Genomic DNA, 16,258 nt, shown 5'->3' with positions numbered 1-16,258 from the left:
TGCTCTGATGGTCACGACATAGACTTGGCTACAGGGTGACTAAGGGATCTGGGTGTTCTGGTAAATGAATCACCAAAAGTTAGCATGGAGGTGCAGCAAGTGATTAGTAAGGCTAATGAAATGTTGTTTATTGTAAAGGGGATGGAAATAAAAATAGGGAGACCACATCTGGAATACAGTGTACAGGTTTGGTCTCCTCACAGTTTATAATTGCATTAGTAGCAGTTCAGAAAAGGTTCATTCAACTGATTCCTGGGTTGAAGGAAATGTTACACCTATATTCATTGGAGTTCAGAAGAATGAGAGGTGATCTTTCTGAAACATGTAACATCCTAAGGGGATTTGACAGAGTGGATGCAGAGAGGATTTTTCCCCTTGTGAGAAAGACTAAAACTAGGGGCCACAGTTTAAAATAAGGGGTCTCCCATTTAAGACGAAGGTGAGGTGAATTATTTTCTCTGAGGGTCGTGACTCTGTGGGATTCTATTCCCAGAGCGCAGTGGAGGCAGGGTCATGGAATATTTGTGAGGCTGAGTTAGTTACATTCTTGATTGACAAGGATGTCAAAAGTTATAGAGGGTAGACCAGAAGAATTGAGGCCACAATCAGATCAGCCATGATCTTACCAAATTGCAGAGCAGGCTGCAGGGACTGAATAGTCTGCAGCTCCTATTTCATGTGCTCATATGTTGATCTGCAAGCTGAACCCACTTTGTTATCTTCTGGTTGCTGTAATGATACTGGGAATATTATAGAATCTCAGAAGAAGGCCATTCAACCCATTGTGTCCATGCAAGCTGTCTTAAGGAGCAATTCACGTATTGGCTTTCTCCCCTCATTCCTGCACATTCCTCCCTTTCAGATCTCTAGGAGATATTTTAAAAATTACGGCTCAGGAGGTTACCCTGTCCATGTCTGTACTGTCTGGGAAATGAGCCCTCAGCCTAATCCCAATTTCCTGCACTTGGTCTATAGCTCTAGAGGTTACAGGGCTTCAGGTGCACATCCAGACACCTTTTAAATGAATTGAGGGTTTCTGCCTCTACCACCCGTTTCAGGCAATGAGTTCCAGACCCCTGCCACCCCTGAATGAAAGAAATCTCTCCTCTAATCCTTATTACCTATTTTTTTTAAAATCTATGCCCCCTAGCCACTGACCTCCTGGTCATAGAGCCACAGCACAAAAAGAGGCCCTTCGGCCCATTGTGTTGCACTGGTCATCACACAGCTGTCTATTCTAATCTGATTTCCAGCATTTGGTTCATAGCCTTGTATGCTATGTCGTTTCAAGTGTTCATCTAAATGTTTCTTGAATGGTATGAGGGTTCTCAGCTCAACCACCCATTTCCTAGTATGCTGTATGAGACTCTGATGCTAATTTTCAAATCCTCTCTGGCCACAGGAGAGGTGCCAGAGGATTGGAGGACAGCTAATGTGGTGCCATTATTCAAGATTGAAGTAGGGAAAAAACAGGTCATTACAGGCCAGTGAGTCTAACATCAGTGGTAAGGAAATTATTGGAAAAAAACTCGAGGGCCAGAATTAATCTCCACTTAATCATGGCTTTTGACAAGGTCCTGCATGGAAAACTGATCAAGAAGGTAACCCATGGGATCCAGGGCAATTTGGCAAATTGGATCTAAAATTAGCTTAGTGGCAGGAGGCAGAGGGTAACGGTCGAAGGTTGTTTTTGTGACAGAAAGCCAGTGTCCAGTTGTGTACAGCAAGGATCACTGCGGGATCCCTTGCTGTTTGTAGCGTATATTAATGATCTACACATGAACGTGGGAGGTATGATCAATAAGTTTGTAGATGACACAAAAATTGGTGGTGTGTAAACAGCAAGGAGGAAAGTCTTCGATTACAGGACCATATAGATAGGCTGGTCAAATTGGCACGACAGTGGCAAATGTTATTTAATCCTGAAAAGTGTGAGGTGATGCATTATGGCAAGGGAATACACACTGAATGGTAGGATGCTGGGGAGTGCAGAGAATCATGTCCAAAGATCCTTGAAGGCATCAGGGCAGGTAGCTACGGTGGTTGAGAAGGCTTATGGGACACTTACCTTTATTAACTGAGGCTTAGAATAAAAGAGCAGGTAAGTTATGATGGAGCTGTATAAAATTTTCATTTAGGCCACAGCTAGAGTACTGTGTACAGTTCTGATCGCCACACTATATGATTGCATTAGAAAGGGTACAGAAGGTCCTTTGCATCCACTCTATGGAGGCCCCTCAAAACCTTATACAACTCAATCAAATCTCCCCTCGGCCTTAACTGTTGCAAGGAAAACAATCCCAGTCTTTCCTCATGGCTGCAATTTTCCAGTCCTGATAACATTCATAAAATCTGCTCTATACTCTCTGCGGTGAGGGTACGGACCAAATAGAGCACTGAACATGACAAGTATTTTTACATCATTTGGTCTATCCACTTGTTTAAACATTTTGTTTTTGCCTTTATTGTTCCTTTGTTATTACTTCCTAAATTTGTATGCATTATTGTTGTATATTGACGATCCTTCAACATTTTTGTTGAACTGTAAAAGGACTCAGTCCCATAGGAGAGGACACCGCCAATGTTGTAATGAGTTAAAATAAATCTAGAAGCAGTGATTCAGCCAACCTTGTGTTTTAAAAGCCAGAAGACTTTTTGGAAATTTGTTGTGATTCACAGAGAAGAGTAAGATTCTGCTCTAAGATTTTTGAATGGCAGCCACGTAGAAGCTCACCTGCCACCCTCTGTTTCCAGGGTCTCACTTCAGCATTGTCTGCAACATCTAGACTACAGTGGTTAAGGTCACCAATGACATTCTGTGTAACTGAAAAACATTGCACCGTTTGACATATTAAACCACCCCATCCAACTCTGCCGGCTCTCCTATCTGTAATGTAGCCTCGCACAATAACCCCTGTATGATTTCTCCCTCATCCCAAGATATATCTCCTTGTCTCCACATGATCTGAGGTGATCTGCACCCTTGAGGTTGACCTTTTTTTCTTCCAAAAGACCCAGGTCACTGGACCCTGCCCTTCTCTGGCTGGTTTCCTTTACTATTAGTTTCCTTTACTAAGGGATATATGCCTTGGGTCTTTCGTTTCTTTGTTTTCTCTCAATACAGCAGTGTCACATTACACGTCCATTTGTCTCCTGATGATATCAATTCTACTATTTAACCCTGCTCTGTTCTCCACCCAAGTACTTCACAGTCCATTCTCTTTCTTTTTCCTGTTTGGTTTTGTTTTCCACCCTTTTTTTTGGCCTCTTTAAATGCTGTTCAACTGTAATATTTCATTCCTGAGGAAAGACCTTGAAACGTCAATGGGCTTTATTCTGTTTTCCAAACCATGTTCATTATGTATTCTGTGTGTGAGTTGATCAATATTTCTCACTTGCCTGTCACTGCAGACATAAAATCAGTGTGAAAATCATTGTGATCAAAGGGCACCCTCATTCTGAGGTGTTCAGCTGCTATGAGGCTCCAGTTTTTAAACACGTCACTGGGGGCCTCTCTTGGCAGAAATCTGACATTGCAGCTACATGATTGGACGGACCACAGTAAAACACTGTAACCCAGGCATTTTGAATAGTGTCATCTCCTGACAAATTGATGCATGGGGCACAAGATGACCCCATTTGGATTCTTAAAATCAATGGTCGAATGCATTTATACCAGGAAATTCTAAATATTTAGCATTCACTTGTCCTTAAGTGACCATAAAGAGGAATTTCTGATAACTGGGAGATAACAGGACTTGACCGCAACCCTGGATTTGTTTGATTAATGATTTGCCTTTATGAATTTCCTCCTTTTGTACAGCTCTTAATTAGAATAATGGCAAGCTCTGACTGATAGCATTCAGCCGCTGCTTCGCATTTACTGCTGAAACTCCTCTGCCCATCGTCAGTAGATTCGTGACTCCTAAATTCTTCTCTTGTACTTCTGACCTCTTTAAACATGGCGAGTGTTAGCCTGAAAGCTAATTTCCTTTAATGCTGCACATCTGTGAAACGTGGTTCCCACGGGGAAAGGAGTGGATGGGAGGGGTATGCCTGTGCGTATTTCATTTAATCACTTTTGTCCCCTTCTGCCCTGAAGACTTTAACTGCTGCTGCGGCACCATTTGATGGATGACTGAAGCCCTCTTGTACCTCACCCATTCTTTGTGTGCCTAGTCAGTGCAGCTCTCTCTTTTCTGCCTTCACAAAACTTTAACTTGCACAGATTTTCTCGCACTAATTGCATATAGCCGTCAGGAGAGAGACCCTGACTGATTTTTGTATTTATTTATGTTATTTCCTTCTCTGACCAAGGGCGGGGCGGGGGGCGTCAGTATGTCACACACCATTATGTTGTGGCTAGCCCAAACTGCAATCAAAACCTGCAGCTTCAAGGTCTCCATCGAGTCGTCAGAGATTTGGGCATATTTCATAAACTTAAAGAAAGGTTACAATCATTGACTGTTATCTTGTGCTTTCTTAACCTTTCATGATGATGTCCTCGGAGCATGGTGTACATTATAAATAATCTTATCCCAAATCTGTGCAGCTTAGAGTTTGAACCTCTCCAGTCAGGCCATTTGCCTCTTCCACAACACTAAAAGTTACAAATGACATGCCATGTGACAGACCATGGTGCAATATCACTCCTCATCTTCTCAACTTCTCTGCGATATTTGACATGACCAACCACACCCTTCTTCTTCAGTGCCTCATTTCCATTGTCCAGCTCAGTGGGACTGCTTTCACTCACTTCCAGTCATATCTATTCATTCCTAGACTGATAATCTCCTCCAGCAGCTTCTCTTTCCATGCTCAAGCTATCATCTTGGGAATTCCTCCAACAATACATCCTTGGCTAACCCTACCACCACCCCCTGCCACATCTACATTGATGTCTGGATCTCTATCACTGCTACCTTTTTGCATCCCTCTGCTGCCGTGCCTTTGTGCTATCAGACTGTTTGTCCAGTATCCTGTTCTGGATGAGGCTCCGTTTTCTACAGCTTAACCTGCTGCTGCAATGAGCTGTATAAACCTTGCCACAAACCCCTGACTGTTTCAGGCTGAATCAGACCACTTACACCCGTTGCATTCTATTTGAGCCCAAAATGAGCTCCAGCCCTGCATCCGTTTCACCAGAGAGATATTCTGTTTTCACTCTGCTATGTTCCACCCTATATCTTCCATAAACCAGCTTATCCAAAACACTCCTGCCCATATCCTAATTGGATCTAGCTGGCCTACATATGTTCCCAGTGCCTCAGAATCTTTGTGTGTGAATTCCTCCATCACCTTCCTTGTTATATCTCTAACTTACTCCAACCCCCAGGAAGTCTTTCATTTCTCTGACCACGTGTGCATCCCACGTACCTTTTGCTCAACTGTTATCAGCTGTGTCTTCAGCTGTCTAGCTCTGGAATTTCTTTCCTAAGCTCATTAATCTTGTCACCCTTCTGCTCTCCTACAACACCCCCTTTAAAATTCAGCTCTTTGACCAAATATTTGGTTGCCCCCCCCCCCCCCCCCCCCCCCCGCCTCCTAATACCTCTTCCTTTCTGCCTTGGCATTTTGTAATGTCTCCAGAAACAACTTGGCCCTTTTTTTCTGCATCTGTGAATGTAATTTGATAATGATCAACTAATTTACATTGACTTAGGAGAAGATTCAGCATGCCTGCACCTTCACGCCCCTGATCCAGCAAGCCATCATTCATTATTTATGAATCATTGCCGAATATGAAATGCACACGAGATATTTTGAGAAATGTCTACCTAATTTAAAGCTGCCCTCCACCATCCTCTCAAAAGTAATGGAACTTTAATGACTGTAGTTTATGGAACTGCTTCTGTACCTGGCACGGGTTGAAAGAAACTAACAAATTTAGCTTTGATCTGTATTTAACTGGAGCGGACAGGGCAGCACTTCTATGTAGTAAATCTTAACTCCATTAGTAAAAATAAGCCATTGCCTAGCTTTGGTGCATGATAGACGTCATTGGAGGTGAAGGGGTGGTGGAAAGTTGAGCACATTGGAAAAGCTGAAACAAAATTTAAATATTTATAAATGGGCTAAAAATTGTTTGAGAGAAAACTATTGTCACCATGTCTGACAGAAAATGTTGTGTATCCAAGTTGAACTCTACATACTCTGGATTGTGTTATCCACACCTAATTAGTGTGACTACAAGTTGAAGGCTTTGCTTCCTAAAATCTGAAAGTGAGCTGAAGTGAGTTGCAGAAGCCTCAATTCTGTCCTAATAACTCCTGTTACATGTGCTAAATTGCAATGCCTCAGCTCTGCTTATTCCTGTGAAGTTCAGAATTTTTTTCAAAGTTTCCTCACCATTGGATGTGTCACAAGAGTTTCTTCAGATATTGATCTTTGATGATGTAACAGGAACTTTCTGCCATGGATCAAACAATTTAACTTGCCCAGAATTTGAAATCCAATTGCCATGTCTAACTCTGACTCTAAAGCAATGTAAACAGAAGCAGGTTTTTCAAAAGAAAATCCGTTTGGAAAAATCTTTAAATCGTGCTCCTTAATCTTAGAATGATCAGTGAAATCTGGGATAGGATTGGATTAGCTATTTTGCCTTTCCATATATTTATAATCAGAAATGTAATCCTGTATTTTCAGTATTCAACGGGCTGCCCTTGTCATTCTGGAGAATTACTACAAGGATTTCACTGTCCACAACCCAGCGCTCTTGACCGCTGCAAAATCCCGTGCAGCCAAACACATGGCCGGACTGAAAGTCTACAACGTGGATGGTAAGTCCATGCAGAAGTACTGCAATAAGGATATGGCTCTCGATAAATGTTCCCTGCTCCATGCTTTATGTTTTAAATAACTTGCTAAGTGACCAATACACAAAACTGGGAAGTACCAAAGGACAGCTTCAAAACCATAATATACAACTGATGAGCAATCCTGAATTAAGGCCTGTAACCAAAGCTGATAAATTAATATCCTTAGGTGGGGCAAAGTGTATTTTCTGGACTGTCTTGGACATTCCTCCCCTTCCCCACGAAATGCGATCGATAGCAGTGTCTGGTGAGAGGAATGGACCCCTTATGAAAAAGCTTCATGCTGTCGTAAATCCATCAAACTCCCACGCAAGTCTTACCTGTATATCAGAAATATGTGCTGCTTTGTTCTGTTAAAATTCCAGCCAAGGTGGAGCCTGTAAACACACCTTCCTAGCTGGAACCTCAACTGCAGTAGAATTTAAGCTACAGTGTGAGTGAACATTGCTACGAAGGACAAGTGTTAAGGTTTGCAGGACGTGTTTAAATGAATGAGAGAGAAAGTTGGTAATGATTTTTTTTTGCTGTGCATTTTATTTAGTACAGTTTCTGAGGTATATGCTGTTCAATGGAATCAGTTGCTTTGATGATAACCAAAGGGGTCGGGTTTTGGTAACTCTCAACAAAAGTCCATACTTGCAGTTTCTCCTTCAGTTTGGTGAAGAACCACCATACCGGCTCCTTACAAAGGGCTTTGTTTACATTTACCTCGGTGGATAACATGTTTGGTAATGTAGCTTTGAACTGGCTGGCCAGTAACGTGCAAAAGTGGATCAGGAAAGATACTTTAAATGAAAACCAATTGTTAAAAAAATCTTTTAAAATAGTCAAAAGTATTGTGAAATGTTATTGTAGTTGGAAAATTAAAATTCAAAGCTTCACAGGGGTGAAGGTCATATTTGACAATCCATGATTTGACTTCCTGCTTTTCTGATTTTCCAATCCTGGCTACATTTCTGTGGTGAGCTTAGGCTCGTTGAATCCTCTCAGGGAGTGAGGAAGCAGCTGAGGTTATCTTTTCCTTATTTTGATTTTAAACCTTTCTCTAAGACATTCAATCCAGCACGTTCCTCACTTAAAGACCAAAGATCCTGTGTGCCCAAGAGCAGTAATTGAGATGGCATTAATTCTCAGGACTATGAAAAGATTTCCAATTTTCATAACGAGTAAAATGAACGTGGCCTTCACTGATTTGTACTCTGCTTTGTTTAGTGAGGCAGAGTCTGTTTTAGGAAATTGGGACTATACTGTCCTCTCATTAATACTCTGCCCTATTTACTTTTCCACACCTCATAATTCTCCATCCAGTATAGAAGTATATCTGACCACAATTCATAAGGGCCTTGAAATTGTGTGTACATGCTGTTGCTGGAGCAAGGCAAGACAGGTCATTTACACTTTTAACTGAAGCCTATGGCCAAAGACCAATGTTTGTTTTCAGTTGCAATTTTATAAGCCTTAAAAAAAAAAAAATTGTTTTCTGTGACATTTAAAAATTAATGGGTCACATACCATGCATTAACTTCTGGCTTGCAGTGCTATTTCTTGATTGAGCTATGGAAAATATTATGCAGCCTCATCACATCACAGCACTGTGGTATCTTTGCTTGACTGTTATTTTATCCCTTGCAATGTCATTGCCCCTAGGACCTGGAAATAATGCAGCTGGACAGTCTCGTGCAATGATTGCTGCAGCAGCGAGAAGACGTGATTCAAGTCATAATGAGCTGTACTACGAGGAAGCGGAACATGATCGGAGGGTGAGGAAGCGGCGTGCAAGGTAAAGGCGCATAACAGGCTCATTCAGGCTGGGAAAGTCTGGCAATGCACTGCAAGGAACACACTTTAAATTTGCATTCTGTGTAACTTTAGAGAATAGGGCTTTCCCATTTGGGAACCAAAGGACCAACTGCTGTTTGTTCAGTTTAAAGAGGCTGTTAATTTGGTGTGAATGAATAGTATTGAGGTAATAGTGTAGACAGTAACAGCTCGGTCTTCTGGCCCAGTCCAGATGGGTTTTAACCTGGTCTGGAGCAGGCAGAATTGGAAATGAGCTTGAGGATATACTTGACCATGTATACCTTCCTGTTTTCCAGAAGGTGGGCCTGATAGCCTGCAGTGTATAATCAGTTGCATATTGATGAAATTAAAATGAGGGAAATGTGACCTCCTATGTCCATAGTCAACAAGGGATGTCAAAGATATAATTGTACAAGGATCTGAGCAAGTATACACTTGTGCATAAGCCATAGTAGAAACACAAACATTTTAACAAAATATTCCTCCAGCATCTGGTGCCTCCTTCAAGTTACAAAAATTCCTCTTCAAATTCTGTCATGGTCTAGTGCAAAAATGTAGCTGTAAATCTTTACAACAGGGATCCTAACTCACGAATAATGCCCTTCCCCAACTCGCCCTCTTCACCTGAGAAAGTGTAGTCCAGGTAGCTGTCAAAGGAGAGGGAGAACTGACTCGATGACTCATCTCAGCCAGACACGAGTGTCTGTGTTTTAATGTTTTAATTTGAAAATAATTCCAGCTGTATTTCATGTAGTTTTCATCAGCTGGCTGCATTTGGGGGTCATTTTCCTCAGCATTCACCAGAGAGCGATCCCTGACAATGCGCAACATAATTTTGACTCAAGGTGGGTAGAATTCAACTTCAATGGAAGTCGTGAAATGGGCAAAAGTGGATCTGCTACCCATTGTACAATGTGATTTCCCTATTGGGTGGGATGTATAATGGTGGTGTATTCCATCTTGAGCCCCATCAGTTATGGCTTTCTGGCTTTTTGTAGCATTCAGATTCAGACACACAGATCATATTGGTCAGTGTTATGAGAATAAATAAATTGTAACTAAGATTCAACAAAGAAATGCCAGTTGTGGAAAGGTTGGAAGCAGGCTAGTTGGCCTGAATTATTATAAAGCACTGTTAAAAGAAAGCTTGCAATTTAATTAAAGCTACTTTGTAGGTAACCTAATTATTTCTTCCTGTGTTTGCCATTGGATAGTACAAAGCAGTTATTTTAATCAGCACCCCAGTGATTAAACTTGACATTCCGATCATAATTTCTAATGTGTATATGGGACATGGTTGTGTTACATTTCGCTCAAAGGAATAAAGTATGAATTTCAATGGACAAGTTCAGGAAACTGATCATTTCTGTTTTATCTTTATCTTGTGTTTCTTCAGGTTGGTGGTAGCTGTTGAAGAGGCATTTACCCACATCAGACGGCTTCAGGATGACGAACAGCAGAAAGCTCCCGGAGAGGTGATGGACCCTTTGAATGCAGCGCAGTCTATCTTTCCTTCAATGGCGAGAGCGTTACAGAAATATCTCAGAACTACCAGACAGCAGCACTACCACACCATGGAGAGCATCCTACAGCACCTGGCATTCTGTGTTACCAACAACATGACACCAAAGGTATTTCAAAATCTGTTAAATTAAGATATTGCTCCCAATAATTACTGATCAGAACAAGATCGAAATGCCCAGAAAAATCTTACTTATAACACACACCCCTCTTCAGGAGTTCATAATTAGACGTAAACGTAAATTGTTGCTAGGCTGTGTAGGTTTAAATGGAGAAGCTTATAAACCAAGTAGTCACTTCCTAGTGGAATCACTTAGTTACCTGCCAAACCTCGCTTTCCAGCTCTAGCTTAAGAACAGTTTGGGAGTTATTCCAAGATGAAATAACTGGCCTTTTCTGGGATTTAGCCCAATAAAAGGACTGACGTTGAACCATCTATACTTAAGAGAATTCCTGTCTTAATTTAATGTTAGTCAGCAGAATATTCTAAATGATGTATTAAATATGTACAGAATAGATTACATCCTGTTTAGCAGACAGGAAGTAGAGTTGGAATAAATGAGCCTTTTTCCATTGGCAGGCAGAGACTAATGTGATACCGCAGGGATCTGTGCTAGGAGCCACAACTGTTCACATTATATATTAATGATTTGGACAAGGGAACTAAATGTATTATCTCCAAATTTGCAGATGATACAAAGTTGAATGGGAGGATGAGCTGTGAGGAGGATGCAGAGATGCTTCAGCATGATTTGGGCAGGTTTAGTGAGTGGGCATATGCATAGCAGATGTAGTATAATGTGGATAAATGTGAGATTATCCACTTTGGTAGCAAAAATAGGAAGGCAGATTATTATTTGAATGGGCGTAAATTGAGAGATGTGGATATTTAGCTAGACCTTGGTGTCCTCATGCATCAATCGCTGAAAGTAAGCACCCCGATTACAGCAGGCAGTAAAGAACGCAAATGGTATGTTGGCCTTCATAGCGAGAGGATTTGAGTATAGGAAAAGGGATGCTTTACTGCAATTGTATAGGGCATTGGTGAGGCCACACCTGGAGTATTGTGTGCAGTTTTGGTATCTTTCTCTGAGGAAGGATGTTGTTGCTATAGAGGGAGTACAGTGAAGTTTTAACAGGCTGATTCCTGGGTTGGCTGGACTGTCATATGAAGAGCGATTAAATAAGTTAGGATTATATTAGTTGGAGTTTAGAAGAGTGAGAGGGGATCTCATAGAAATTTATGAAATTCTAATGGGATTAGACAGGCTAGATTCAGAAAGAATGTTCCCGATGGTGGGGCGGGGTCCAGAACTACGGGTCATAGTTTGAGGATAAAGGGTAAACCTTTTAAGACTGAGGTGAGGAGAAATTTCTTCACCCAGAGAGTGGTGAATGTGTAGAATTCACTGCTACAGAAAGTAGTTGAGGCTGTACAGCTTTAAATGGGTTAAATTGAATCAGCGTGTGATTTCAAGAAGGAATTCAATATACTTATTGGGGTTAAAGTGATCAAGGGACAAGAGTGGGTGATGAGATCAGGGTATTGAATTTGATGATCAGTCATGCTCATAATGAATGGCGGAGCAATTTCGAAGGACCGATTTCTTCTATTTTCTAAATACATTTCTATGTATTAAAATATAACTCAAATTAATATTTGTCCATAAAGTAATTTATTAACTATAAACTTTAAATTCATAAGCTTATTTTGGTATTTAAAACGCCTCTTTCCTCATATCTGAAGTCTATCAAAACTAGGGAATTAATTAGAATTAACTTGGTGAGCTATGTTTAAAATCTTCTCAGATGCACATGTTCTGTTGTTTTTTGTTGAGAATTGGGGACATCATTTCACTTTTCCTCTGATTTATTGATTGTGTTATTACATGTATTTCAAAGCCTTCCCGAACCCCTCCATGTGTCTTGTTCTTTTTATAGGCCTTTTTGGAGCGTTATCTGAACCCAGGACCTACTCTTCAGTATGATAAGAACAGATGGTTGGCCAGTCAGTGGACATTGAGTAGCGAAGAAGCGGTGACCAATGGCCTGAAGGATAGCTTGGTTTTCACTCTGAAATGTCTTGACTTCAGCCTGATAGTGGTAGTGAAAAAAATCCCTTTCATCAAACTCTCTGAGGAGTTCATCGACCCAAAATCTCACAAGTTTGTGCTGCGCCTTCAGTCTGAGACATCAGTGTAAGCTGTTTGTGCCAAGGACACACGTGGCAGATCAGTCAAATAATCCAACTGCACTTTGGATGGGGAAGGGTGTTATCTTTTGACCATGCTTAGATTTTTTTTCCTAAATACTGGAAACCTAAAACATTCTGGTATAAATCTTCAAGAAAAAGTACTCCACCTATCATGGGCTTGCCTGTTTTGCTCTGATTGAGGATTGTATCAGCCTGCTTCCAGATACCAGCATTATAGCAATGGACCTCTAGAAACCTGAACATTTTCTGTATTGAGAGAAATGCACTGTCTTTCTACCTGTTTCTAGAGACTCAGTTCTTTTGTATGTAGACCAACTTGCCCTCTGGAGGAAGTTCTTTGGAAGCCCTCAATGTGTATTTCTAGAGACTTGGGCCTTCGTTTGAAAAGACTGGTCACAGTGGCTGTCGATGATAATTTCTAGCAAACTGTTCTGCAAATGAAGATGTAGATAGATCCCATCTTTCTGGTCCTAGCGTTCTAGAGATCCAGCTTTTCCCAGATAATATGCTAGGAAAATTTGGTTCACAAATGTAGACTTGCACAGTGTAAGCATTGTTACAATTGTTACAGTATAGATAGTGTTTTATCCAATATGTGGAGTTTATGTAGATGTATTACCTTAGGCAGGTAATGTAAAGATAGGGAAGAAGTTCCCTTTCAACTCACCCTACCCCCAAAACTAACACTAAATTGGAAATAATTTCAGTTATATCACTGAGGGCTTGGGAAGTGCTTGAATAAAGAAACACTAAGATGCGTGTTTGGGACACTAGAGCACATTTGTACAGCAAAGAGCAACCATTAATTTGTTTTTTTAATGTGGTTTTTTAAAATCATGCACACTACAAATCAGTGACGTGTATTTCGGAAAGGTCCTGGCATGTAAAATACTCCATACTTCATTTTGTTTAATAACTTGGGATCCGCCCAGTAGGAACTGCATTCTTTAACTGAGGACTCTGTCATTTGTTTTCTTCACACTTTTTTACCTCTCGTAGTGCAATGCAGAATGTGCCCTGCTGGCTCACCTTTTGCCCGCAATGCACTGCACTCCCGCTTACAGAATTTTTATACAAAAATATTTGCTGTCAAGAATTCTGAGAAATAATTTACTTTTTTTTACTTTTTTTAACGGTTGTGGCCTTTGAATCTTCTATTTTATTTTTTAACAGATAACTTTGTTTTGAGCAATTTTTTAAATTGACATGTCTTGTAAAGAATGTTTTATTAGATCAGGAGCAGAGTACAGTATTTGTCCAATGTGTCCACGCTGAGCAACCTCCTAAACATCAAACTTACAGGTTGCAACACAAATGATTTTGGCTTGTTTTTACCCAGAGTCAAATGTTATATGGCAATGAATTTACTAATGGATCTTACAGCAAGCTTTTGATTTCTGTTATTTAATTTTTTAGCATCTTTTGATTTTGCCTGCAAGTTATTTGGTGCAGTTTGAGGTTTTTATATGTTGATTGATGGGATGCATCATGTAGGACATCTTTCTGTCTCCTTGTTCTGTTTTCTTTAATATTTTTTAATTGCAGAATAATTCGTATAACAGAGAATATCAATGTGCAAAGTAAAACCCACAAGACTGGCAGCCAAGTAGTCTGAGGCATACAGTTAACTCAACTTGGAAGTATCAGGACTGGCTGTCATTTGGCTGAACTGGGCCACTGGATGATGAATCACACGAAAGCTAAATGTTCCCTTTTGGGATGGAAATTGGTTCTGACATTGATTAATTCATGCTTCCACTGCGTAGTCAGTTGCAAAGTAGTATTGTCAGTGACCATAAAGAAGTCTGAAACAGTGCTTGTGGAGAAAAAATGTGGCCATATTGGTACATTTTAGAGTCCCAACTTGCACAGTTGGAGTGAAAGTGGAAGGCAAATTACAGGGATGGAATAAGAACTGGTTAAATAGCCTCCAGAGTTAATGTAATGTCTTGTTGCATCACTTGTCTGGAATGTAATTGCACTGAATGTGCATTGCCTGGGACCAAACAATCTCTCTGTAGGAGCCAAGGCACAGTATCTTTGAAACAAGCACAGACTGATCTTGTTATAGCAGAAGAGGACTTGCCTGTCATGTATAGCCTTAAAGAATTGTTGCATCATTTTCTGTTTTCTCAAATGGAGTACAATATGACTGGAACAACATATGCACACACAGATTCATACAGCTTCTGTATTTAAAAAGTTTGTGATTGCTGAGTCAAGAGTAGCTGTTCTGTTACCGGGCGGATAGGAAATGCATTTCTTTATGCACTACCTCTGCCATCACTACCTCAAATTTCATGTAGCATTCCTCTGAACAAGTTCTTGTTTAAATTGGCCTTATACTTACCATTCGAAATGTAACTACAAATTTTAAAAGACGCATGCTGGCTAAGCATTTCATGGAACAGCCCAGTGGGTCCAGCTGCTTAATTTGATAGGTTTAATTGTGTGTGTTTCTAGTAAATAAATGTCTGTGTTTGGACCGATGTGGCACAAGATAGTAATGTCCTAGTTCTGCTGAAAAAATTTCAGGTACCAGATAACACCGTTATCTTCAGGCACACAGGTGCCTCACTGAAAATCCAGTGTGATATCTGAATCTGCATTGCACAGTCTCTGATAACTGTGCTGCTATTCTTTCTTTCATTTTCCTATGGTGCTGTTCATTTACTAATGATGGTTTCACCCCCTGAGAATTTGAGGGTGCTACTTACTGGAACCACAGCACCATTGCCAAAGATAGTCGTACTGCATCCCTCCTGTGAATCAGTGGGGAAAGAAGTTATCTTTATAACTTTCCCGTAAAAGTGACTAAGTACTTGATAGAAAACACCAGCTACGATTTGTTGAACAGTAAGTCACATAATACAATTTACTGGCTGTACCAGAGACTGATGGATTGCAGAGCTAAATCATCTAGGTGTTGCATTCTGTATCTTAACAAAACCATTTGAATCTGCTGTATACAGTTCTTTATTTTGTTTATAATCTGCAAGGATCTGAATGTTTGAGCACAAGAATCTGGCCTCCCTGATTAACAGTGATATCACCACAAATGTTTATTCGTGTTATGCAACTTGATTACATTGCGGTCTATGAATGTAAAATGCAACATATACACAACATTGTCACTGTAGAGCAAACAAAGTTGGAAACAACATCATATAGAAGTTTGGTAGCCAAAGTCATTGCTGTAAGATTGATTGGTAAACTCACTTGTGAGGTTTCTAGTCTTGTGAAAGTGTTATTGAAGTGTCACTTTGTAACTACTGTACACACCCAATTTTCTACAGGAACTGATTTTTAAATGATTTCTATTAAATATCCTTGTAACAGAGCCGAGGACTAACCACCAGCTTCTGCACCTTGTACTGAAACTGAATTTGTGAATTTTAGGGTCACTATTTGGAGTTACTGAATTTTTAATCTACTTCAATTGAATAGGTGCATGATAGACACTAACAATTGCGTGTGTGTATGTAGCCTTAGTAATTTATTTCTTTTTGGAATCATTCTCTAAATTTTACATTTTTGTAACAAACTGCAAATGTTATTTCCACATCAGGTTTTGTACATGGAGTCTCCTGAAAAATAAAGATGAAAACTAGAGTTGGCCTGACTGTTTGTTTGTCAGTAAAGTGCTTTTATTTAATTAGTTTTCCACAATGTTGACCTGCATATTTATTGACTACCCCTGGTTTCCCTGAGAAGGTGATGCTCAGCTGTAGCCTGACACCACTGTTGTCATTGCAATACCTCCACAATAGTACGGAAAAACTTGGCATCCTGTTCAACCCACAACTGAACTTCAAACACTACATCTTATTTGCTTACTTACACCTCGTAAGCACCATCAGATCTACCCCTAGCTTACCTAACAACAGTGTGATGCTTATTCATGTTT

General features: G+C 40.3%; 1 protein-coding gene across 1 annotated transcript in view; it reads left to right on the top strand.

Moving 5' to 3' along the window:
* LOC144506477 (vang-like protein 1) overlaps window positions 1–15,974 on the top strand; it is a 42,727-nt gene extending 26,753 nt beyond the window's left edge. Inside the window, exons 5-8 of the mRNA XM_078232655.1 lie at window positions 6,646–6,779; window positions 8,463–8,595; window positions 10,012–10,246; window positions 12,078–15,974. Of these exons, the coding sequence (XP_078088781.1) occupies window positions 6,646–6,779; window positions 8,463–8,595; window positions 10,012–10,246; window positions 12,078–12,338 (763 nt within the window). The 3' untranslated portion in view covers window positions 12,339–15,974. The remainder of the gene's footprint in view (window positions 1–6,645; window positions 6,780–8,462; window positions 8,596–10,011; window positions 10,247–12,077) is intronic.
* Window positions 15,975–16,258: the final 284 nt, after the last annotated feature.

This window comes from Mustelus asterias, chromosome 17 (genome assembly GCF_964213995.1).
Source record: "Mustelus asterias chromosome 17, sMusAst1.hap1.1, whole genome shotgun sequence".
NCBI classification, from domain to species: Eukaryota; Metazoa; Chordata; class Chondrichthyes; order Carcharhiniformes; family Triakidae; genus Mustelus; species Mustelus asterias.
Note: the sequence above shows the minus strand (reverse complement) of the source record. Positions and strands in the feature narration are given on the sequence as shown.